The 26,838-nt window shown below is 46.1% G+C and overlaps 1 protein-coding gene across 1 annotated transcript in view; it reads left to right on the forward strand.

The window, feature by feature from the left end:
* LOC124122563 (contactin-5-like) overlaps positions 1-26,838 on the forward strand; it is a 43,158-nt gene that overhangs the window by 2,889 nt on the left and 13,431 nt on the right. Inside the window, exons 2-19 of the mRNA XM_048380587.1 lie at positions 2,965-3,049; positions 6,183-6,277; positions 7,109-7,194; positions 7,651-7,817; positions 8,379-8,492; positions 9,017-9,161; positions 9,701-9,891; positions 10,821-10,916; positions 11,334-11,567; positions 12,296-12,401; positions 14,253-14,437; positions 15,007-15,279; positions 15,709-16,011; positions 16,174-16,343; positions 16,804-16,930; positions 18,021-18,182; positions 23,221-23,373; positions 23,583-23,677. Of these exons, the coding sequence (XP_048236544.1) occupies positions 2,989-3,049; positions 6,183-6,277; positions 7,109-7,194; positions 7,651-7,817; positions 8,379-8,492; positions 9,017-9,161; positions 9,701-9,891; positions 10,821-10,916; positions 11,334-11,567; positions 12,296-12,401; positions 14,253-14,437; positions 15,007-15,279; positions 15,709-16,011; positions 16,174-16,343; positions 16,804-16,930; positions 18,021-18,182; positions 23,221-23,373; positions 23,583-23,677 (2,763 nt within the window). The 5' untranslated portion in view covers positions 2,965-2,988. The remainder of the gene's footprint in view (positions 1-2,964; positions 3,050-6,182; positions 6,278-7,108; positions 7,195-7,650; positions 7,818-8,378; positions 8,493-9,016; positions 9,162-9,700; positions 9,892-10,820; positions 10,917-11,333; positions 11,568-12,295; positions 12,402-14,252; positions 14,438-15,006; positions 15,280-15,708; positions 16,012-16,173; positions 16,344-16,803; positions 16,931-18,020; positions 18,183-23,220; positions 23,374-23,582; positions 23,678-26,838) is intronic.

A 26,838-nucleotide genomic window follows, 5' to 3' on the forward strand; every position in this document is an offset into this window, starting at 1 on the left:
TCGGGGTGGTTGTTTAACATGCATGTTCTGTCTACATATTGTCGGGGTGGTTGTTTAACATGCATGTTCTGTCTACATATTGTCGGGGTGGTTGTTTAACATGCATGTTCTGTCTACATATTGTCGGGATGGTTGTTTAACATGCATGTACTGTCTACATATTGTCGGGATGGTTGTTTAACTTGCATGTTCTGTCTACATATTGTCGGGGTGGTTGTTTAACATGCATGTTTTGTCTACATATTGTCGGGGTGGTTGTTTAACATGCATGTTCTGTCTACATTTTGTCGGGGTGGTTGTTTAACATGCATGTTCTGTCTACATATTGTCGGGGTGGTTGTTTAACATGCATGTTCTGTCTACATATTGTCGGAGTCGTTGTTCAACATGCTTGTTCTGTCTACATATTGTTAAAAACCACTCCGTTATTATATAGACAGAATACGCATGGATAAAAACCACTCCGTTATTATGTCGACAGAATACGCATGGTTAAAACCATTCCGTTAATGTGTAGACAAAATACGCATGGATAAACAACACTCTATGAATATGTAGACAGATTATGCATGGTTAAAAACTACTCCCTTAATATGTAGACAGAACACACATGGTTAAAACCACTCCGTTAATGTGTACACAGAATACACATGGTTAAAACCACTCCGTTAATGTGTAGACAGATTATGCATGGTTAAAAACTACTCCCTTAATATGTAGACAGAACACACATGGTTAAAACCACTCCGTTAATAAGTAGACAGAATATGCATGATTAAAAACCATTCCGTTATTATGTAGACATAATGCACATGGTTAAAAACCACTCCGTTATTATGTAGGCAGAATAAGCAAGGTTAAAACCACTCTGTTAATGTGTAGACAGAATATGCATGGATAAAAACACTCTATGAACATGTAGACAGATTATGCATGGTTAAAAACCACTCCCTTAATAAGTAGACAGATTATGGAAGGTTATAAACCACTCCGTTATTATGTAGGCAGAATACGCATGGTTAAAACCACTGTGTTAATGCGTAGACAAAATATGCATGGATAAAAACCACTCTGTGAATATGTAGACAGATTATGCATGGTTAAAAACCACTCTATGAATATGTAGACATAATATGCGTGGGGAAAGAACTACTTGGCCACTATGAAGACAAACACGCGTACGTAAGATCAATCTAGGTTATAAAGCGAGATGCCTAAATAACAGCTCACATGTATCTTATTATTCATCCTCCACATAGATTATGTACACATCACGACCGTGATCATCTCACTCTGTATTATAACGGATGGTGTGGCTGTTGCTTCTCCGTCGGTAACGCCTAAACATAGCTGTTCAGGGTTTTCCGGAATGTACACTTGGCCGCCGCTCTGTATGTCCAATGCATACACTGAGGACGTTATCAGCAACATACCACCCACACCAGGGTTACAGTCCACGAGACCTGGGGCTTAAATCCCATCCCGTATCAACGAGGGACTCAGCTCTGTAACCGTACTCGGGCTCGGCGTTGTCCAGTTGAATATGTGAATCGGGCTTGACCTTTGAAATAAAGATAGGTGCCTGCTTTCTGTCAACGGGAAACACGCACCTTAAGTGTTTTACTTTTAAACATTCATTAAATCGGGATCGTACAATTGACTCTGCTTTCGCTAGAGATTTCTTATGAATATGAACGGGTTGTGTCGCTTTCATTTTACGAAATACTCCTTAAATACCAATGAATGTCAGATCAATCATATCGAGGTGTTTGTGTGGTTAAGCCGGATGGCCATGGCCATTGTTCATGCCAATTCATTGAATAACTTAAATGAGCAATGTTCTTGGTGGTGAGACTTGTGCAGTTTCATTCCATGAAATACGTATATATATTTACCGTTGTGAAGTTGATGACATACGAATTTAAGGAACGATGTTATTAAAAGCAAAACGTATACATGACGCAGATTTGAGAATACTTTGCAGAATATATTCAAATTGTAAAATGTTAGTTTGGCTAGACCTTATTACCCTTACATGGGTACATGGACACTTGATTGAGGCTGTTTCTGTCACAGGTGTCGGCACTACAGTATCAGCAGTATGTAGTCGGTGCTCTTTAAACAATGGTATGCTCTATAAACAATGGTATGTTCTTTAAACAATGGTGTGTTCTTTAAACAATGTTTTTTTCTTTAAACAATGGTATGCTCTATAAACAATGGTATGTTCTTTAAACAATGGTTTGTTCTTTAAACAATGAAATGCTCTATAAACAATGGTAAGTCCTTTAAACAATGATATGCTCTATAAAAATGGTATGTTCTTAAACAATGGTATGTTCTTTAAACAATTATATGCTCTATAAAAAATGGTATGTTCTGAAGCAATGGCATGTTCTTTAAACAATAATATGTTCTTAAAACAATGGTATGCTCTTTAAACTGTGGTGTGTTCTTTAAACAATTATATTCTCTATAGAAAATGATATGTTCTTTAAACAATGACATGCTCTATAAACAATGGTATGTTCTTTAAACAATGATATGTTCTTTAAACAATGGTATGTTCTTTTATACAGTGGCATGTTCTAGAAACAATGGTATATTCTTTAAACAATGGTATATTCTTTAAACAATTGTATGTTCTTTAAACAATGGTATATTCTTTAAACAATGGTATGTTCTGTAAGCAACGGCGTGTTCTTTAAACAACGGAATATTCTTTAAAAAAAATCATTGAACATATTGAACAATGGTATGCAGTTTAAGCAATGATATACTCTTTAAACAATGGTATGTTCCTTGACTCGATCTAATAGCTAATCACTTTTATGGCTATTGATAAGTTCACATGCTATTGAAACTGTATTTATTTACACGTCGATAAATACCAGATTACATCATACAAAGTAGGAAATAAAACTGCCAGATTTATAGTCCTGAAATATAACTATTTTTACCTAGATATCGCCAACGGTACACACTGCCATGGTGCCACTTAAATGGCTCCTGGTTGTCATGGCAACCGTCTGCAGCTGTTCAGGCCAAGGTAAGTCTTCTGTAACAACATACTCTTGCGCAACAAAAAGTACGTAACAAATCAACACTTTCTCTCTTAATACCGTAACATTCAATATCTGCACATCACTAAATATATATGACAAACCCCATTTGCACATCAATATGTATGTGACAAACCCCATTTGCATGATAATATGTACTGAACCAAATTAAAAACTTCACAATCCTAACATTTTAACATTTTGACCAGTTATCATTGTGGGCCCTTATTGTGTATTTAAACAGTAATGGCCACGTATTTTCTTCAGATAACACCCGTTTTTGTGCAGGTAAATCGATCAAAATCATGTGCACAGCACTATAGTGACAAAAGTGTTTTTTCACGTGTAACTGGTCACGTGGCCATAATATCGCACGTGTTTTCAGCCATACTTGTTAGCAGTCATTAACAAAAAAAGAAAAACACAAGAAAAAGTCTTTACGGCCATTTGTCATGCCACGCCTTTCAAATATGCAACGTGAACGTGCCATCGGCATGTTGCAGACGGGAACGGCCGTAGCTGAAGTCGCAAGGACGATGGGTTGTAGGCGACGGACTGTTTCTGATTTACAGACGCGTCTACAGCAAACGGGTACCACCGCTGATCGACCTCGGCCAGGTCGACCACGTGTGACGTCACATGCAGAGGATCATCAGATTGTCTTACGTCACCTCCGTAACCGATTTTTGACGGCTACATCAACCAGAAATGAACTGTTAAGGGGTAGACTGAGTGCGCAAACTGTTCGAAACCGTCTGAGAACTGCTCACCTTTAAGCACGACGGCCATACTGCGGGACGATTCTGATTCAATTACACAGACGTCAACGTCACTTAGGGATGCTCTAAGCAGAAGTCTGCGCACTCTCCAGAACCAACCACAGAATTTGCAAGATCTTGGCACCATTTTGCAGCAACAATGGCGTCGTCTTCCCAATCATGTGTTCACAAGCATCACAAGGTCCATGCGGAGGCGTCGTGTGGCAGTTGTCAACGCACATGGTGGCCATACACGCTACTGAACTTGTGTGCCATCAGATTCTCGTGCTTGGGACTTATGATTTAAACTGTTGATGTTATTACCGAATACCGTAGGTGCTAGGAACAAATTATGGTTACCACCGTTAATTAAAACCCTTCTTTGGACATTAATGATTAAAAATTACCTTCTCTAATCCATTTGTCTGTTGTAAGCTAGAATTACATTATAATTGTTGAATATAGTCACAAACATGAAAAACAGTTCGGAACACATTGCCCAAACACACCAATGCATGATATCTCGAGGAAATTTACGTGCTGCATGTCAGAAGCGGGTAAATATGACTTTATTCAGTGAAATTCCCTGCACGTGCAGGAAATCACCCGCATGAAGATCGGTTATAAAACCCGTTGGAAACTGTTCTTTGCAATCATCAGCGTCTGAAAAACCCGCAGAAGATGCTTAGATTAACTGGGGAACAGAGACAAAGAGCGATTGGAATGTTGGATATGGGGGCAACTCACGACCATGTTGCAAGAATCATGGGCTGCGCAAAAAGAACAATTGGCAGACTAGTCACACGTTACAGACAAACTGGCAGGACAGCAGTCAGGCCAAGGAGCGGTCGACCAAAAGTCACTACGCCACAAGAAGACCGTTATCTACGTACGCTTCATTTAAGGAACAGATTCCTCACTGTGACGTCATCATCAGCGCATAACATTGGTCACCTGTCAGCAGGTGGACAGTCTCGAGACGATTCCGTGAGCGAGGAATTAGAGCCTACAGACCGTTCAAGGGCATGACGTTAACGCTGGAATATCGACGTCGAAGATTGGCAAGACGTGTTCGTCAGTGGCAGCAACGAAACTGGCAAAGAGTCCTTTTCAGCGACGAGAGTAGGTTCCAGTTGAACAGAGCTGACGGCCGAAGACGTGTCTACCGCCGGCGTTGGGAACGGACGGCACGTTGTTGCGTTCAGGAAACGGAACCATATGGTGGAGGGAGTGTGATGGTTTGGGGAGGCATTTCTGGGAACACCAAGACCGACCTCATTATCATCGATAGCAACCTGACAGCCCGTCGGTATATTGATGAAGTTCTGCAGCCCCATGTCCTGCCTTTCCTCCAGCAAAATCCAGGAACCTTGTTTCAGCAAGACAATGCCACACCACACACCGCAGCTGTCACAACGGCCTTTCTCAACGCCAACAACGTGCCCGTCCTGCTTTGGCCACCAAGATCCCAAGACCACTTGTGGGACCATCTTGGACGTCGGATTCGACAACTGCCACATCCTCCGTTTACGAGAAATGCACTGGCTCAGACACTGCAGAGAGAATGGCGTCAGATCCCAAATCACGTGATCAGAAGACTTACACACTCGGCCCGACGACGTGTTCTGGCATGTATCGACGGTAGGGGTGGACATACGCGGTATTGACAGTCTGCATTCCAATTTCAACTCTGTGTTTTTGTGATTTGCCGCTTTGGCTTGTGCTCGAATACTGGACAATCGACCCCCTTGTGATAACATTGACTCTACAGCTGTTCCAGTAAACATGTTCTTTGTACTTCTGTCACACATGCTTTAAATACCTTTTTGTTATTCATACAGAACGTCATTATCTATTCGTGTTTGTGTTTGTGTTGTTTGTTAGTTGAAAAATGTTTGGAGACGTTTCTTTTGCACGTGAGTTTATATCACATATGGAATTACTTTTAAAAAAGTGAAGTTTTTAATTTGACTCAGTATATATGTTACAAACCCCATTTGCACGACGTGTCGAGAAGGGGTCTTTAAGAAATTATCACATTACACATGAAGCACTTTTTAGACCCCTTCCTGGAAACAGGGCGGTGGGGCAGCGTAGTGGTTAAACCGTTAGCTCGTCACGTCGAAGACCCGGGGTCAATTCCCTGGGTCAAATGTGTGAAGCCTATTTCTAGTGTCCCCCGCCGTGGTATTGCTGGAATATTGCTAAAAGCGGCGTAAAACTATATTCACTCACCCCTTTCTAGAAACAAACAGCCTAACTGAAGACACATAACGTGTTAAGTTGTATACGACGGCGTTTACCTGCATACTCAACGCCCCTTGTAGCGCATGTAATATGTATCCCTGCTTGGTGATTTCAGACTGCCCCTTGAACTGGGCTGTGTACATGGACCACTGCTATCACTTCGTCTTCTACCCACCACGACCATACGTGGAAGCTGAGACGGCCTGCCAGGTCAGTGTCAATGTGACGTCAAATCAACTGTGTACGTCATAAAATACTGACATCATATTAGTCGAATACATTATGCCATCGTGACGACATATGAGCTGTATGCATCATGTTATAGTGTGGCGTAATATCAATTGTATGCGTCATGATACTGTGACGTCATATCAGATGGATGTCACGATATTGTGACGTCACGTCCGCTATATACGTCATGCTATCGTGACATCATGCCATTAATATACATACGTCATTGCCGTGTTCAAACAGCATTAATGCTAAATCAAAGTTCGAATGGCTACGTGTGTTCGATAACTGAATTCAAAATATAATTCAATCAATACTAATTTTCTAAAATCATATCTATCGATCGCGATAAACTGCCGAGCACACGAAAGTATACACCATGTTTGACGGTGGCTAAGATGAAAAGATCAAGAAATGGTTCTTCGACGGTGAGGAATTTCATACGGGTTGTGTTTTGGACATTCAGTGAATGTTTTCTGTTTAGTAACGTTTTGATAATGTTTGTAATTATTTAGTCAACTCCAATTTAAAGTGTATTCCTACTTTTACCCGGCAGTTTATTGTCCAAATGCTGTTTGAGACAGATTGATATAGATAGATAGCATTTCATAGAGTAAAGGATTAAATGAGATTCTATTGATTATTTTGCCTAAGTTAAATGATAAGTCATGTCAAGGGCTTACACCAGCTTCATAAAGCGATAGTAGCAGCGAACTGTTTATAGCAATATTGTAGCCTTGCAGTAAAGCGTACAATGTGTTTATAGTTATGCAAGAATGGCAGATTCCTCTCCTGCATTTTTAACTCTAGGCTGATGGAGCGACTCTCGTCAGCGTCAATGACGACGAAGAGCACCAATTCATCACCAACTACTTAACGCAGTACGACGTCAACAGGTGCGTCAATGTGTACATTGTCCAATATCCACCTTTACAATAGGACTTTTAATTTTCTATATATAAAATATACGGGGGGGTTAATAGCTCCAATTGTAAAACAAAGTTCCAAATGTGGCTAGTGTTGTTTAGTTATTAGTAAAGCCCGTGAAGGACAATAAATAAAACCATGTTTAATTAAGATGTTTTCCCTCATACATAAAGCCATTCAGTGATGTGCTTGACATCCTCATGCTCGTACGGATTCCTCGAGGGAGGTTCAATTTAAGTGCCGCAAATAATTATTTCCAAAGGGGGTATGTAAGTTACACATCATTCAAAGTATTTGTATGCATGCCACACTTTTAAACGTAGTATATTCGACGTTTTTAGATATTGCCGATGTAACGTTAAATCTTTAATTACTCATTCACTCACTCTTTTATGATACGGCGTTTTTTCTGTGTATACCTCAAGGCGCGACAAGTGGTACACGAGCGGGGTGGAGATGGGCGACACGTGGCAGTGGCAAGGCGACGGCGCCGACATCATGACCGGCGACTACTGGGACGACGACATCGACCCGATTCCCGACATTACCGGGCAGTCCATTAACAAACCCAACCTCGTCTACATGTTTTCTGGTTCGTAGAGTGACGCTTTATTGTATGGAATTGGTTTTAGGTTAGGTTAGGTTAGGTTAGGTTAGGTTAGGTTAGGTTAGGTTAGGTTAGGTTAGGTTAGGTTAGGTTAGGTTAGGTTAGGTTAGGTTAGGTTAGGTTAGGTTATCGGCAATATTGGTAAATCCGTCTGGTGCAGTGCGTAATTATGGGTATAACTTATGAAATAAAGTTTTTTATCCAACATCTAACTTTTGAACTGGTCCCTAACTATAAACAACTTACAAAATAAATTTAATGCAGAAAACAATAACATAATGGCTCAGAGTAAGGTATAATAGGAAAGCATGTCCAATTATTGCACTTTATCAAGTAATGAGCATTCAACATCGGCACAAAGAAAACATCCCACTTGAGAGACAGCGAATAATAGCAGCTTAAGAATGTCGGCAACAAGAATGCACAAACAAATCTACACATGAAACTATTAAAGCAATTTAGTATACACTCTGGACCAGCGCACGTGTGACACCTGTATTAGAAATCCCTTCTGGTTTTAGACTATTTGTATACTTTAACTTTCAGCAACGAAGAGCGTGTTTGCCTGGGCCAAGGTGCGCAACACTGATGTGCTGATGTACATATGTGAGATCGACAAGCTGGAGGCATTTAGGATCAACCGGCCTCCCAGAGACTTCAGTAAGTCGGACATGAATCTTGCTGAGTGAGTGAGTGAGTATGGCTTTACGCCGCTTTCAGCAATATTCCGTCAATAACACGGTGGCGGAAACACCAGAAATGGGCTCCATACATTGTCGGGAATCGAACCCGGGTCTTCGGCGTGACGAGCGAACGCTTTAACTACTGGGCTACCCGACCACCCCGACTACAAGACAACATGAAAAGTGGAGCAAGTGTGACTATTTCACAACTGAAGTCTTTCATCTTTCTTGTTGCTATGTTTCTTGACCACAATGGAACCTCACGTCTTCATTTCCATTTGGCACGGGTGGTCCAGTCGTCTGAGGCGCCACATTTCGCTGTGCAGAGTGGCATCCCTTGGGCACGCCGGAAATTGATTGTGGGTTCAAATCCTGGTTCGCCATTATGTTTCTAGATTTGTTAGCACCATATTCATGCTCGGGCGTTCCTTCAACAGTAAGCTGGCACTCTGTGATATAACTTGAATAGTGTTAACTCACTCACTCACTCTTTGTTTTCAGCATACGGACAGGAAACCACTGACCTGAACTTAATCCTTCGAGGGCCCGTATTCACAAATGAGCCAAAGAGTGTTGTTCTCACTGGAAGAGAAACACTTACCTATATCGACTGCCGAGCAGATGGAATACCGGCCCCGACATACAGGTATCAAGGATACACCCCTTAACCACACCTACTGGCCTACACCACACCTACTGGCCTACACCACACCTGCTGGCCTACACCACACCTGCTAGCCTACACCACACCTGCTGGCCTACACCACACCTGCTAGCCTACACCACACCTGCTGGCCTACACCACACCTGCTAGCCTACACCACACATGCTAGCCTACACCATCCCTGCTAGCCTACACCACACCTGCTGGCCTACACCACATCTACTGGCCTACACCACACCTATTGGCCTATACTTACTCTGGCCCCGTGCAGTTCCTTGGTTGAAAAGGCCTTCAACTGTAAAAGGCGACTGTGCTTGTCGTTAAAGGCGACTAATTTGATCGGGTGGTCAGGCTCGCTGACTTGGTTGATGCATCTCATTGTATCCCAATTGCGTGGATCGATGCTCATGGTGTAAATCACTGGACTGTCTGCTCAGGACTCGATTATTTACAGACCGTCGTCATGTAGCTGGTATATTTCTGAGTACGGTGTTAAACAACAAACAAATACACTATGACAGATGGCTCCGGAACGTCGGCACTTTGAAAGAGACGGAAGTGACGGAAACCACTGACCCTCGCTACACATTGACCAATGGGAGACTGACCATCACTGCCCCCGACCTGCAGAAGGACCCCGGGGACTACCAGTGCATCGCCACGAACATGATCGGGTCCATCATCAGCGACCCCGTCATCATATCAGGAGGGTGTGAGTATGTCGGCAACCAGTGCTGTCTTATCAAGTGATTCCATGGTATTTGATTGGCCAACCAATCATTTATATGAGTTTAAAAAACAATTAGGTTTCGTAGTGTGCACATCGGTGTTTTTTACGCCTATTCCTCAACATAGGCAAGACATATTGAAGATAATTCTTAAATATAACGAACACTAGTTGTTCAGGGGAATTCACTGCTCAGCTCTAAGCGGCACGTGGTTTTATGCTGTGACGTCATTATACATTTGCAGCACAAAGTGGTTTTTTTCAAGGAGTCCGATTCCCATCGCTATAATGTCAATGTCGACAAACTGCCAAACACAATAGAAAGTATTTCCGATTTCTTAGACATATAGAGTGAGCAATTAAACGTTATGGCCAATCACAAACATCCGCTGGTGCGTGTTGCGTGTGCCCGTTGCGTGTGCATGTTGCGTGTGCGTATTGCAGGTGCGAGTTGCGTATGCGCGTTGCGTGTGCGTGTTGCATGTGCGTATTGCAGGTACGAGTTGCGTGTGCGTGTGCGTATTGCGGATGCGTGTAGCGGGTGCGTGTTGCTGGTGCGTGTTGCGAGCGCGTGTTGCGAGCACATGTTACGGATGCGTGTTGCGCGTGCGTGTTGTGGGTGCTTGTTGCGGGTGCGTGTTGCGGATGCGTATTGAGGGTGTGTGGGTGTCCCCATGGTCTTAGGATCAACGATTCGCTTTAGGTTCACGTCTCAGACTTCCTGATCATGAGTGTTGGAATTGTTAACACCGGTGCTCGTAGGTTACGCCAATGCTATGTCTGAATGACAGATAGTGATATAATTGAAATACTGCTCAATGCAGCGTTAACCCCATCACGTTCACGCACTCACTCACTCACTCTCACTCTCACTCACTCACGCACTCACTCCCTCACTCACTCACTCCCCACAGACTTGAACGAGTTCGTCAACGAACCAGTGGGTACGCTGAGCGCTCCGCTCTACCAGGGGACGGTCCTCCAGTGCAACACGCCAAACTTCAACCCAAGTAAGTGAAGACATCCATGCATCGCAGTCAAATTTGTTTCAATATCCATCCAGGTGTATGCATTTACGTCATCTGTTCCAGTATAGTACTTCCCCTCTAAAACCTGAAGTAACCTATGCAGTGTGTTCTTAGTGATAGTGGTCGATATAATCAATTTCGTATGTGAATGCAAAGAGAACTTGGGATTTATGAAAAAATGAGTTGTTCAAGACTATGAAAAACTTGTGTTCTTGGTTAAAAACAAGTTTGATTCCTCCTTTGAGAGGAGATAATTCGTTCACACACCCTACCCACCAACTATTAATTATTAGTAATATCTTCATCAGCTTTCGAAACATTCAAACCCATTTAAAGATTTGTGGTAATTTTCCCAAATATAGAATGGTAGATCCTATATTCACCACGACATTATTCCAGGGGTGAGCTTCTCCTGGTACAAGGGGCACGCCAATCACTTCATCCGCCCCACCCTCAACCCCCATACGTTTATATCGGAGAAGGGAGGGCTGTATATCTCCGAGGTCCAAGCCTCCGACCAAGGACTTTACCACTGTGTGGTCACACTGGCCGCTCCCTTCGACCAGATGCTCGCCACCACGCAGCCACCTAGCAGGACCAGCCTCGCCATCGGCTTCGACGTCACTGGGCAAAGTTAGTAGAATAAGCGGCACCAAGATGACGACATTAAACGTCTTTGGTGTGCCATCTACGTGTATTTTTTCATTGTCATCTCTTACCCCTGAATCCCGTATTCTACTGAACATAAATCTCGAATTCATTAAGTACGTAAATCTGCGTACCAAATACGACTTTTTTGCATCCCGCATACCACACTGCTGAGTATACCCCCTGAAATAGACCCCGAATCCCGCGTACCAAAAGGGGCTTAGCAACGTCAAGTATTGTACAATCTGTCTGCAATGGCTCTCAGTTATTCACTGCTGACCCATCACCGTCCCAGCCAAGAGCAACACATCTACAAGAGAACACTGAATGTCACAATAGTTAACCTACTGTCACCTTTGCCTTTTTGTATCTTCCAATCTCGTAATAACCTCTCGGGGATTTTTACTTTTTCCTCGTAATTCCTAACAAGATGAGAAGCAGATGAAATTTCTACTTGGTGTTTCTAACTCCTGACAGGCTTGAAAGCTGTCCCGTTAATACGCGCCAAATGTAAATTGGATTTTTTGTTTGAATTAAACTGTTTACACGGTTTATAAGCCAGAGAAAACACTACTCCTCGGTTTTGGTTTTTGTAAACATTCGGGAGTCGGGAAACGCCTCTCCCGCGTGTATACATTTACAACCAAAACCTCGGAGGCGTGTTTTCTCCGACACGTCTTAACTTAACCGACCCTATCCATCACTTCTTGCAGACGCTAACGACTTTGGGCCAACCATCCACAACGACTTCCCCGCCGTGTTCCCCAATCCCCCACAGAGGGGCAAGACCGTCCGTCTGGAGTGTCTAGCTTATGGAAGGTGGGTCGACTGAATGCGTATTATGTATCCCCTAGCTTCCATTGTTCATGGGTTCTAATACAAATTGGATTACAATACATTGAATATCACGTTATAGACTATAGGTCCTTGCGCTGTGGGGATGAGTTGATGTTTCATCAGAACAACCAAGTAACTTGGGTTGACGGGGAGGTTGTGGGTGGGGTGTGAGGAGTTGGGGAGATGATAGGGCTGAGGCTGGAGTTTGGACGGGGGAGGGGGGTGGCAGGGCTGAGGCTGGGGTTTGGACGGAGTGTGTTGCAGGGCTGAGGCTGGGGTTTGGACGGGGGAGGGGGTGGCAGGGCTAAGGCTGGGGTTTGGACGGAGTGTGTTGCAGGGCTGAGGCTGGGGTTTGGACGGGGGAGGGGGATGGCAGGGCTAAGGCTGGGGTTTGGACGGAGTGTGTTGCAGGGCTGAGGGTGGGGTTTGGACGGGGTGTGTGGTAGGGCTGAGTGTTGGGTTTAGACGGGGTATGTGATACGGCTGAGGGTGGGGTTTGGACGGGGTGTGTGGAAGGGCTGAGTGTTGGGTTTAGACGGGGTATGTGATACGGCTGAGGCTGGGGTTTGGACGGGGGAGGGGGGTGGCAAGGCTAAGGCTGGGGTTTAAACGGAGTGTGTTGCAGGGCTGAGGGTGGGGTTTGGACGGGGTGTGTGGTAGGGCTGAGTGTTGGGTTTAGACGGGGTATGTGATACGGCTGAGGGTGGGGTTTGGACGGGGTGTGTGAAAGGGCTGAAGACGGGGTGTGTTGTAGGGCTGAGGACGGGGTGTGTTGTAGGGCTGAGGACGGGGTGTGTTGCAGGGCTGAGGGGGGGGGGGGGGGTGGCAGGCTGAGGGGGGGGGGGTTGGACGGGGTGTGTGTCAGGCTGAGGACGGGGTATGTGGCAGGGCTGAGGATGGGGTGTGTGGCAGGCTGAGGGTGGGGTTTGGACGGGGTGAGTGGAAGGGCTGAAGACGGGGTGTGTTCTAGGGCTGAGGACGGGGTGTGTTGCAGGGCTGAGGGGAATGTGTGTGGCAGGCTGAGGGTGGGGTTTGGACGGGGTGTGTGTCAGGCTGAGGACGGGGTATGTGGCAGGGCTGAGGGTGGGGTGTGTGGCAGGCTGAGGGTGGGGTTTGGACGGGGTGTGTGGCAGGCTGAAGACGGGGTGTGTGCCAGGGCTGAGGGTGGGGTATGTGGCAGGGCTGAGGGTGGGGTGTGTGGCAGGCTGAGGGTGGGGTGTGTGGCAGGCTGAGGGTGGGTTATGTGGCAGGGCTGAGGGTGGGGTGTGTGGCAGGCTGAGGGTGGGGTGTGTGGCAGGGCTGAGGGTGGGGTGTGTGGCAGGCTGAGGGTGGGGTTTGGACGGGGTGTGTGGCAGGCTGAGGACGGGGTGTGTGCCAAGCTGAGGGTGGGGTGTGTGGCAGGCTGAGGGTGTGGTTTGGACGGGGTGTGTGGAAGAGCTGAGGACGGGGTTTGTGGCAGGCTGAGGATGGGGTTTGATTGAGGATGTGGCAGAGTTGAGGGAGAATAGTTGGCTATTTTGGTAAAGACCACCTCTGAGCCACGTTTAACAAAACCACCCTCGTGGCACGACCGCTGCAACAAGTATACTTAAAACAGAATTACAGTAGTACTGACTCTACGAATATCGTAAATAACAACTTAAACACAGATGGTGTTAAAGTATTACCCAAGGAAACTCAAATTTAAAAATAGCAATGACGTTACGATTGACGCCATTGCTTAAACACAAGTAACGGTACAATCACGTCATGGCAGGAGGCCCTGATGGCCTGGAAGGTGGAGCTGTGCCCACACCCGTGTGTCACCTCTGTATCAGTGCTCCTCCACTTCAGGCTTCCGTTGACCTACTCCTGGGAGTGGAATGGCGGGGCTCCACCCTCCGGGTCCCGCATGGAGAACCTCAACCGCGTTCTCATCATCAAGGATGCGAAGCTGGAGCACAGCGGCAACTATACGTGCCTCGTCCGCCGGGGCAGTGACGCCTCCGACACCAAGAGCCTGCACCTCTCCATAATATGTAGGTTTGCTTGACACTGGGACACTGATCTTCATGAACAAATAATTTTGTTCTTGTATCGTCGTTAACAAGTGTAAAGCATACTCTTGCATATCTTGTATCCAAAACTTGCATTATCGCAAAATTACATCCAACAATTTCCTGTTGCGACTATGTAATCTTCATGCGCAGTGTCCAACGTATGTAGCTATTTACAATAATGCATAGTAGTACCGCCTAGGTTCAATGTCAGGGCCCATCTTAGGTTGGTTGGTTGGTTTGTTGTTTAACGCCGCACTCAGCAATACTTCAGCTATATGACGGCAGTCTGTAAATAATCGAGTCTGGACCAGACAATCCAGTGATAATCATGAGCATTGATCCATTCAATTGGGATCGATGACATGCATCAACCAAGTGAGCGAGCCTGACCACCCGATCCCGTTAGTCGCCTTTTACGACAAGCATAGTCGCCTTTTACGGCAAGCATGGGTTGCTGAAGACCTATTCTAGGACAAAATGAGTTAGTAATTCAAAATTCAAATTCACATTTCATGTCCTGATTAACGCACAATACGTTCCTCCGCTAGCCAAGCCGTACTTCCTGTTCCCACTGGAGAACAAGTTTGTGGACAAGGGGAGTCAGCTAACGTGGAGGTGCGATGCGGTGGGCGTCCCCCACGCCACCTACACCTGGCTGAAGGAGACCAAGGTGCTTCTCCCCACCCCCGGGGACATCGACATCTACAGGAACACTCTGACCATCCACGACGCTGACCCCAGCCGACATAACGGCATGTACCAGTGTGTGGCGGAGAACAAGTACGGCAAGGTCCTCACGAGCGGGCAGCTGACGGTGCTAGGTAGGGAGACCACCTCATTGATTGTGTTTGTTTGTTTATTGTTTAACGCCACACTAAGGCAGTATTCCAGCTGTATGACGGCGGTCATATACTAATCGGTAAATAATCGAGTCTGGACCAGACAATCCAGTGACTAATATCATGAGCATTGATCAACGCAATTGGGATACGATGACATGAATCAACCAAGTCAGCGAGCCTGACCACCAGATCCCGTTAGTCGCCTCTTACGACAGATGATGATGTCAATCACTGGATTGTCTGGTCCAGACTCGATTATATACAGACCGCCATCGTATATCTGGAATAATGCTGAGTGCGGCGTTAAACAACAAACAAACAAACACAATCAATGCATTCAGATGGAGCAACATCTAGTAATGTGTCAGTGGTCTTGTTTTTCACTCATTTGAACTTTGTTGTCACCAGCTTTCCAGCCAAAGTTTACCAAGCACCCAATTCTTGACTCCATGCTCGGCACCGAGGGCGGCAACATCACCATAAAATGCCACCCAGAAGCTGCCCCCACCCCGACCATCTCGTGGTATAAGGATGGCCGTGACCTTGGTCTCACTGTAGCCGATGAGACAATGGCGACTGGTCATCTGGCCCTGCTCCCAAGCGGAAGTCTGCTCATCACGAGACTGACCACGGGGGATTCGGGAGGCTACAGGTGCACTGCCACCAACGACCTCGGCACGGCGTCATCCGAGGGCACACTCAACATCGTCAGTAAGAATCTTTTGACAGGGATGTTCCACACTAGATAATTAATCGATCTTTATTTAAATTCTGTGAACTTGGGAACGTATCTTATGTATTGATACTTCCGGATGCAGTTTACGCAGAGAATGATGGACCTTCTGTGAAATTTGTTTTATCATCTCATTTCAGCGCAAACTGTCATAACAACGCCTCCTACGAACACCGCCGTCGTGGTCAACAATACCGCCTTCTTTTACTGCGAGGCATCCTTCAACCAACTCACCACGGACCTAATTTACGTATGGAAGTTCAACAGAGAGATCGTCATCGACGTTGCAAATGACCCCGACTACGTCCGAGTGAGCGCCTGTCACACCTTAAACTGTCACTGTTGTAGGTTCTGTACGCTTCGGCACAAATTAGCACGTGCTAGCCATGTGGCGCCAGCATTCGCTCGTCTTTTCGAACCCAAAATGGGTTAAATAGTCTCTTTGTTTCTCTGCCTATCGTACACTACTAATCACTCATACTATCATTATGAACATAATGTGATGTGAGCCCGTGAAAACCCGGGTAAGAATAGGCCTTCAGCAACCCGTGCTTGTCGTAAGAGGCGACTATGCTTGTATTAGGAGGCGACTAACGGGATCGGGTGGTCAAGCTCGCCGACTTGGTTGATGCATGTCATCGTATCCCAATTCCGTGTATCGATGTTAATAACATTAAGCACAAACACAATTTGAAAAGGAATTTTGAAATACAGGTGACACTTTAACCCGTATTATTATGTTGCCATTTATTAACGAACTGCCCCCACAGGGTATCCGCGATGGTATGAGAGGATTGTACGTAAGGAACGCCCAGTTCAAACACGCAGGCACATTCACCTGTATGGCGGAGACGGTGCAGGACGCGGCTACGGCTGAGGCCGTCCTCACAGTTATGGGTACGTATCTTGCTGAAATCGAATATAGTGATGCGAATGTTCATTTTATCGGGTGAAATATGGACGGATCGATCCACCTGGTATTAAACATCTCTGATTCCTCCACATTACGTTTACACTTGACGAACGTTAATCTGTTCACAAACAAGGTACACGACGTCGAGTAGTCATGAGTTCGTCGTACACAGGTATTGGTCACCCCCATTGTATACACTCTGTGACCCCATTGTCGTAACAACATGTGTTCTCACACTGCAGGCTCCGCATGTATGAACTCAATGTCGTAACAACGTGTGTTCTCACACTGCAGGCTCCCACTGTATGAACTCAATGTCGTAACAGCGTGTGTTCTCACACTGCAGGCTCCGCATGTATGAACTCAATGTCGTAACAACGTGTGTTCTCACACTGCAGGCTCCCACTGTATGAACTCAATGTCGTAACAGCGTGTGTTCTCACACTGCAGGCTCCCACTGTATGAACTCAATGTCGTAACAACGTGTGTTCTCACACCGCAGGCTCCCACTGTATGAACTCAATGTCGTAACAGCGTGTGTTCTCACACTGCAGGCTCCCACTGTATGAACTCAATGTCGTAACAACGTGTGTTCTCACACTGCAGGCTCCCACTGTATGAACTCAATGTCGTAACAACGTGTGTTCTCACATCGCAGGCTCCCACTGTATGAACTCAATGTCGTAACAGCGTGTGTTCTCACACTGCAGGCTCCCACTGTATGAACTCAATGTCGTAACAATGTGTGTTCTCACACTGCAGGCTCCCACTGTATGAACTCAATGTCGTTACAACGTGTGTTCTCACACTGCAGGCTCCCACTGTATTAACTCAGTATCGTAATGACGTGTGTTCACACACCGCAGGCTCCCACTGTATTAACTCAGTATCGTAATGACGTGTGTTCACACACCGCAGGCTCCCACTGTATTAACTCAGTATCGTACTGACGTGTCTTCACACACCGCAGGCTCCCACTGTATTAACTCAGTATCGTACTGACGTGTCTTCACACACCGCAGGCTCCCACTGTATTAACTCAGTATCGTACTGACGTGTGTTCTCCTACTGTAGGTCCCCCGGGGGAGCCGGCCGGGGTGTACTCTAAGTTGGGATCCTCGGGGAAGGATGTGACGCTACGGTGGACGCCGGGAGAGGATCACGGGGACATCATACAGGCCTACAGGGTGGAAGCTTTAAACGACTTCGACTCAGAGTGGGTCGTGATCGTCAAAGGTAGACAGCATTCACTTGATATACGTAGTCTGTCTGTAGTGGGTATGCCATGGCAGGCAACCTGTGTGGCGATGTCCTCGTGTGTCTGTTGTGTGGCGATGTCCTTGTGTGTCTGTTGTGTAGCGATGTCCTCGTGTGTCTGTTGTGTGGCGATGTCCTGGTGTGTCTGTTGTGTGGCTATGTCCTCGTGTGTCTGTTGTGTGGCGATGTCTTTGTGTGTCTATTGTGTGGCGATGTCCTCGTGTGTCTATTGTGTGGCGATGTCCTGGTGTGTCTGTTGTGTGGCTATGTCCTCGTGTGTCTGTTGTGTGGCGATGTCCTCGTGTGTCTATTGTGTGGCGATGTCCTCGTGTGTCTATTGTGTGGCGATGTCCTCGTGTGTCTATTGTGTGGCGATGTCCTCGTGTGTCTGTTGTGTGGCGATGTCCTCATGTGTCTGTTGTGTGGCGATGTCCTCGTGTGTCTGTTGTGTGGCGATGTCCTCGTGTGTCTGTTGTGTGGCGATGTCCGCGTTGTCTGTTGTGTGGCGATGTCCTCGTTTGTCTGTTGTGTGGCGATGTCCTCGTGTGTCTGTTGTGTGGCGATGTCCTTGTGTGTCTATTATGTGGCGATATCTGGGAGTGTTCACTGTGTCATGTTCTGGTGTGTCTATTGTGTGGCGATGTCCTGGTGTGTCTGTTGTGTTGCTATGTCCTCGCGTGTCTGTTGTGTGGCGATGTCCTGGTGTGTCTATTGTGTGGCGATGTCCTGGTGTTTCTATTGTGTGGCGATGTCCTCGTGTGTCTATTGTGTGGCGATGTCCTCGTGTGTCTGTTGTGTGGCGATGTCCTTGTGTGTCTATTATGTGGCGATATCTGGGAGTGTTCACTGTGTCATGTTCTGGTGTGTCTACTGTGTGGCTATGTCCTCGTGTGTCTGTTGTGTGGCGATGTCCTGGTGTGTCTATTGTGTGGCGATGTCCTGGTGTGTCTATTGTGTGGCGATGTCCTCGTGTGTCTATTGTGTGGCGATGTCCTCGTGTGTCTGTTGTGTGGCGATGTCCCCGTGTGTCTGTTGTGTGGCGATGTTCTCGTGTGTCTGTTGTGTGGCGATGTCCTCGTGTGTCTTGTGTGGCGATGTCCTCGTGTGTCTGTTGTGTGGCGATGTCCTTGTGTGTCTGTTGTGTGGCGATGTCCTCGTGTGTCTGTTGTGTGGCGATGTCCTCGTGTGTCTGTTGTGTGGCGATGTCCTCGTGTGTCTGTTGTCTGGCGATGTCCGCGTTGTCTGTTATGTGGCGATATCTGGGAGTGTTCACTGTGTCATGTTCTGGTGTGTTTATTGTGTGGCGATATCCGGGAGTGTTCACTGTGTCATGTTCTGGTGTGTTAATTACGTTACGATATCCTGGTGTATTCACTGTGTCATGTTCTGGTGTGTTTATTGTGTGGCGATGTCCTGGTGTGTTTGTTGTGTGGCTATGTCCTCGTGTGTCTGTTGTGTGGCGATGTCCTGGTGTGTCTATTGTGTTGCGATGTCCTGGTGTGTCTATTGTGTGACGATGTCCTCGTGTGTCTATTGTGTGGCGATGTCCTCGTGTGTCTGTTGTGTGGCGATGTCCTCGTGTGTCTGTTGTGTGGCGATGTCCTCGTGTGTCTGTTGTGTGGCGATGTCCTGGTGTGTCTGTTGTGTGGCGATGTCCTGGTGTGTTTGTTGTGTGGCTATGTCCTCGTGTGTCTGTTGTGTGGCGATGTCCTGGTGTGTCTATTGTGTTGCGATGTCCTGGTGTGTCTATTGTGTGACGATGTCCTCGTGTGTCTATTGTGTGGCGATGTCCTCGTGTGTCTGTTGTGTGGCGATGTCCTCGTGTGTCTGTTGTGTGGCGATGTCCTCGTGTGTCTGTTGTGTGGCGATGTCCTCGTGTGTCTGTTGTGTGGCGATGTCCTGGTGTGTCTGTTGTGTGGCGATGTCCTCGTGTGTCTGTTGTGTGGCGATGTCCTCGTGTGTCTGTTGTGTGGCGATGTCCTCGTGTGTCTATTGTGTGGCTATGTCCTCGTTTGTCTGTTGTGTGGCGATGTCCTCGTGTGTCTGTTGTGTGACGATGTATTCGTGTGTCTGTTGTGTGGCGATGTCCTCGTGTGTCTGTTGTGTGGCGATGTCCTCGTGTGTCTGTTGTGTGGCGATGTCCTCGTGTGTCTGTTGTGTGGCGATGTCCTGGTGTGTCTGTTGTGTGGCGATGTCCTGGTGTGTCTGTTGTGTGGCGATGTCCTCGTGTGTCTGTTGTGAGGTTAGGTCCTCGTTTGTCTGTTGTGTGGCGATGTCCTCGTGTGTCTATTGTGTGGCGATGTCCTCGTTTGTCTGTTGTGTGGCGATGTCCTCGTGTGTCTGTTGTGTGACGATGTATTCGTGTGTCTGTTGTGTGGCGATGTCCTCGTGTGTCTGTTGTGTGGCGATGTCCTGGTGTGTCTGTTGTGTGGCGATGTCCTCGTGTGTCTGTTGTGTGGCGATGTCCTTGTGTGTCTGTTGTGTGGCGATGTCCTCGTGTGTCTGTTGTGTTGCGATGTCCTCGTGTGTCTGTTGTGTGACGATGTATTCCTGTGTCTGTTTTGTGGCGATGTCCTCGTGTGTCTGTTGTGTGGCGATGTCCTCGTGTGTCTATTGTGTGGCGATGTCCTCGTGTGTCTATTGTGTGGCGATGTCCTCGTGTGTCTATTGTGTGGCGATGTCCGGGAGTGTTCACTGTGTCATGTTCTGTGTGTTTATTACGTTACGATATCCGGGAGTGTTCACTGTGTCATGTTCTGGTGTGCTTATTGTGTGGCGATATCCTGGTGTGTTCAATGTGTCATGTTCTGGTGTGTTTATTGTGTGGCGATATCCGGGAGTGTTCACTGTGTCATGTTCTGGTGTGTTTATTACGTTACGATATCCTGGTGTGTTCACTGTGTCATGTTCTGGTGTGTTTATTGTGTGGCGATATCCGGGAGTGTTCACTGTGTCATGTTCTGGTGTGTTTATTACGATACGATATCCTGGTGTGTTCACTGTGTCATGTTCTGGTGTGTTTATTGTGTGGCGATATCCGAGTGTGTTCACTGTGTCATGTTCTGGTGTGTTTATTGTGTGGCGATATCCGGGAGTGTTCACTGTGTCATGTTCTGGTGTGTTTATTACGTTACGATATCCTGGTGTGTTCACTGTGTCATGTTCTGGTGTGTTTATTGTGTGGCGATATCCGGGAGTGTTCACTGTGTCATGTTCTGGTGTGTTTATTGTGTGGCGATATCCGGGAGTGTTCACTGTGTCATGTTCTGGTGTGTTTATTGTGTGGCGATATCCGGGAGTGTTCACTGTGTCATGTTCTGGTGTGTTTATTACGATACGATATCCTGGTATGTTCACTGTGTCATGTTCTGGTGTGTTTATTGTGTTGCGATATCCGGGAGTGTTCACTGTGTCATGTTCTGGTGTGTTTATTACGTTACGATATCGTGGTGTGTTCACTGTGTCATGTTCTGGTGTGTTTATTGTGTGGCGATATCCTGGAGTGTTCACTGTGTCATGTTCTGGTGTGTTTATTGTGTGGTGATATCCGGGAGTGTTCATTGTGTTATGTTCTGGTGTGTTTATTACGTTACGATATCCTGGTGTGTTCACTGTGTCATGTTCTGGTGTGTTTATTGTGTGGCGATATCCGGGAGTGTTCACTGTGTCATGTTCTGGTGTGTTTATTACGATACGATATCCTGGTGTGTTCACTGTGTCATGTTCTGGTGTGTTTATTGTGTGGCAATATCCGGGAGTGTTCACTGTGTTATGTTCTGGTGTGTTTATTACGTTACGATATCCTGGTGTGTTCACTGTGTCATGTTCTGGTGTGTTTATTACAATACGATATCCTGGTGTGTTCACTGTGTCATGTTCTGGTGTGTTTATTGTGTGGCGATATCCGGGAGTGTTCACTGTGTCATGTTCTGGTGTGTTTATTGTGTGGCGATATCCGGGAGTGTTCACTGTGTCATGTTCTGGTGTGTTTATTACGATACGATATCCTGGTGTGTTCACTGTGTCATGTTCTGGTGTGTTTATTGTGTGGCGATATCCGGGAGTGTTCACTGTGTCATGTTCTGGTGTGTTTATTGTGTGGCGATATCCGGGAGTGTTCACTGTGTCATGTTCTGGTGTGTTTATTGTGTGGCGATATCCGGGAGTGTTCACTGTGTTATGTTCTGGTGTGTTTATTACGTTACGATATCCTGGTGTGTTCACTGTGTCATGTTCTGGTGTGTTTATTGTGTGGCGATATCCGGGAGTGTTCACTGTGTCATGTTCTGGTGTGTTTATTACGATACGATATCCTGGTGTGTTCACTGTGTCATGTTCTGGTGTGTTTATTACGATACGATATCCTCGTGTGTTCACTGTGTCATGTTCTGGTGTGTTTATTACGATACGATATCCTGGTGTGTTCACTGTGTCATGTTCTGGTGTGTTTATTGTGTGGCGATATCCGGGAGTGTTCACTGTGTCATGTTCTGGTGTGTTTATTACGATACGATATCCGGGAGTGTTCACTGTGTCATGTTCTGGTGTGTTTTTACGATACGATATCCTGGTGTGTTCACTTTTTCATGTTCTGGTGTGTTTATTGTGTGGCGATATCCGGGAATGTTCACTGTGTCATGTTCTGGTGTGTTTATTGTGTGGCGATATCCGGGAGTGTTCACTGTGTCATGTTCTGGTGTGTTTATTACGATACGATATCCTGGTGTGTTCACAGTGTTGCAGGCTTTCAGAACGTTTAATGGTTGGCATGTGGAGAACATTTCTAAATTTGACGCATCTGTGACAAACTAATTGTCCGCTGCATATCCCTATTTGGACTTGACTTGCCCATGGATACACGTCACCTTTTCGCGAACACCTGTATCATTACTAATTGATGGTGATTCTTAAACACATGCTCATGACAGTAGGAACCGTACAGTGGACATTTCGTGTGATTATGGAAAGGATTTTGTCGCGTGTATGTATTGTGTATTGAGTGGCGATGTTCCTCCAGAGTTGCAGGAGAGTCAGTCAGTCCTGTTGAACCTGGAGGAGGACCAGAGCAAGAGGGGGACGCACATCGTCGGGCTGGCCCCGGGCACCAGCTACAGGTTCAGAGTCGCCGCCAGGAACAGGTTCGGCTGGGGGGTTCCCAGTATCCCTTCAAGTAAGTCGCCTAGTGTGCTACCCACGCACTTTGTCTGATGTATGGTCAGGGTAAGGGTTCTATCTATCTTGGTTCAAAAACTATATTTCAGCATAAACATTTTACACATATGTTTGCATTCACGACACAATTGTTAAACACGGCGTAAAACCAAACTCACTCACTCACTTTCTCACAGCATGGTACAGACTTTACCTCTTGCGTTACAGCCTGGTACCACATCGATTCTGCCGCTCCGAGGGTGGCTCCTGCTTTTGTGGGCGGGGGAGGAGGGGCTGTAGGGCTGCTCAGGATGACGTGGGAGGTATGCATTCATATACTGAACAACAAAACTTCCTGTGACCTTGAATAAGATTTAATGCAAAGTTATGTTTTTTTAACAAATCTGAAACAATTTCGGTTTGCAACAGATAAAAGACTCCTGTAAGTGTTCAAATGGTTTAATTTGCCATACTGACTTCAGAAAATGCGCCATTTCATTAAAAAAAAACATGAACATGCCAAAATGTCAATTAACAAATCAATAGCGTGTGTGTCCACCTCTGGTTGCGATGCAAGTAACACATCTTCGTCTCATGGATCGGACCAGGCGTCGCACAAAGTCCTGTGGGATATCTGTCCATATCTGCTGGAGCATGTTTCGAAGTTCCTGGAGTGTCTGTGGAACACGTGGTTGACGTCGAAGGCGCCGATCAATCTCATCTCACATGTGCTCGATTGGTGAGAGATCAGGGGAGCGAGCCGGCCAGGGGATGACATTCACGTTGTTTTGTTGAAGAGAATCCTGAACAAGTCGAGCAATATAAGGCCGGGCGTTGTCATGTTGAAAGGTAATGCCTGGGCCGTGACGACGCAAAAACGGTAGAACACCAGGGCCGATGATCTCATCGCGGTAGCGCTGTCCATTGAGATTTCCCTCTATCACTATCAAACGGGTCCTCTGTCTTGCTGTAATCCAACCCCATACAATAACGCTGCCGCCCCCGAACCGATCTTCTTCCATGACACAATGATTGACGTAACGTTCACCTCGACGTCGGTACACTCGAATCCGTCCATCGCTGTGGCTGAGATGAAAACGAGACCCGTCAGTGAATAGAACTTTTCCTCACTGCATGGCCGTCCAGCATAGACGCTGTCTGCACCACTGTAGACGTGCTTGACGGTGGTTTCCTGTCAAAATGGGGCCTCTGGCGGGTATTCTGGCGACAATCCCTGCACATCTGAGGCGACGACGTACGGTTTGTGAAGATATTCGTCGAAGGCCAGGGATGCTTCTTGCAGTCACTGTTGCTGGCTGGAATCGATTTCGTAGGTGTGTTGTTCGAATCCAGTTGTCTTGTCGATTATTGGTTACGCTTGGCCTGCCACTCCGAGGATGGTCTCTGACTGCATTCGTCTGTTGCCAACGTTGCCATAAACACCAAATGGTGTTTCTGTGGACGTAAAATTGTCTTGTAACATCACGTTGACTCGATCATGCTTCAAGCATACCAATGGCTCGCAGACGCTCATTTTGGGACAGGCGTGGCATTTCGTAATGTTAAATAATTGCGCAATTTTGTTGTTTTTCTGAGTGGTTGTTGTCAGCACGATGCTAAGCAATGCATATAGATTCCCGTTAACGCACGTTTTTATGCCCATTCTTGGGTAGTGAAATGCATGGGGCTTGCATAAAAGTCAACTTTTGCATGGAATGCATGCTTTTCTGTAGCAGTTGCGTTTTTGTGACTTGATTCCAAACATGTACTACAATATTGAAGACCAAACTTTACTTGTTTGAAAAATACACTAAAATATTGGTGTCACGGGAACTTTTGTTGTTGAGTATATATATCTACTCAATTGTCAAATGTTATCCAAGCGAAAGATACTTGGCATATGAACAGCGGAAATCCTCCGTTGTTCCGGCCCTAGGGTACCTGTGGCTACAGATCAGTGATGTATTACTAACAAAAAGCAAATAACGATACCTTGTCATATTCTAATGTAATCTCGGCAATTGAGAGTTGTGTCAGTTTCTTTGGATATTTGGGGTAAAACTGGCCCCAGTATCCTATGTTTTCAGAAAAAGTGACTAAAATGGATCGGGTAGTGAGACACGGTACTTGGTTGATTAATCTTACCCCAACGGCGTTAGATGCTGGCCACATGTCAACCACTGGTTTGTCCAGATTCGACTGTTTACAGACCTCCGATATAGCAGGAATCTTGCTGAATGCGGCGTTTTGACAACACTTGCTTTAACAACGATATTTCAGTTGGACGAAAGGTCACTCACATGACCCCGTAACTGACGAATGTAAACGTGTTAACGACACTTTGGTTTCCATACGTGTTCCAGGTGGATGTAGTCTAAAATTGACGTAAATGCTACCGGGATACTACTTTCAACTTTCCCCTTATCCCTGATATCAAGAGTTTAATCCTTGTTTGTTGTCGCACCTCAACTTTGATATTGTCTATTTGCATACATTCCAAAGGTGTGTGTATGACTGATTGCCTGTGATAGCTTCACTACGACATAAACATCCTAATGAGTCAGCGCCTTGTGTGATAGAGGCAGTGATCTATTAATTAAAATCAGCCCAATTCGACAGTTATTTTACATTTAAATGACCGCCCGTTTCACACACACACACACACACACACACACACACACACACACACACACACACACACACACACACACACACACCGCCCCGCCCCGCCCCGCCCCGCCCCAATACAAACTCATCCACCCTTTGTTTACACCAAACTATAAACCTCGTCAAAAGTATCGCACCTCCTTTTTTTAAATTTAATTTCGAGTTCATTTTCAATGCCGAGATTTTCAAATGGTCACTGTGTAGACACATCATCTGCCCGTAGAACGGTAGCCACCTTATCTGCCCCACCTTGTGGGTGCGTTTGATGAAAGTTAATGCGTCTTTTCTGCTATTCATTATGAATGAACGCTCTACCAATTTAAAACGTACTATCCCAGATAGTCAAAGTTGGCAAAATGGCAAAACTGGCATGTCACGTCGAGCTATTACCACCGTGTTGAACATTAATCATACTGTAATCAGTCGACTCATTGTAAAAGAAGACACATTGTCTGGATATGTGTGGGGCTTACCGAGATTAGGACGTCCACGGGAGACCAGTGCCAGAGAGGATAGGATCCTTGTACGCCAGCCAACGGCTGCCAACTTCAGCTTGCTCTGTTCTTCGTCATCACTGGCATTCCCACAGCAGAGTGTCCCTTAGCACGTGACCCGTGAAGATCCGGGGTAGAATAGGTCTTCAGCATAAAGACGACTATGCTTGTCGTAAGAGGCGACTAATGTCATCGATCCCAATTGCGTGGATCGATGCTCATGACATCAATCACTTGATTGTCTGGTTCAGACTCGATTATTTACAGACCGCCGTCATATACTGGAATATTTCTGAGTGCGGCGTTCAACAACAAACAAACAA

This window comes from Haliotis rufescens, unplaced genomic scaffold (genome assembly GCF_023055435.1).
Source record: "Haliotis rufescens isolate VD_foot unplaced genomic scaffold, xgHalRufe1.0.p SCAF_31, whole genome shotgun sequence".
NCBI lineage: Eukaryota > Metazoa > Mollusca > Gastropoda > Lepetellida > Haliotidae > Haliotis > Haliotis rufescens.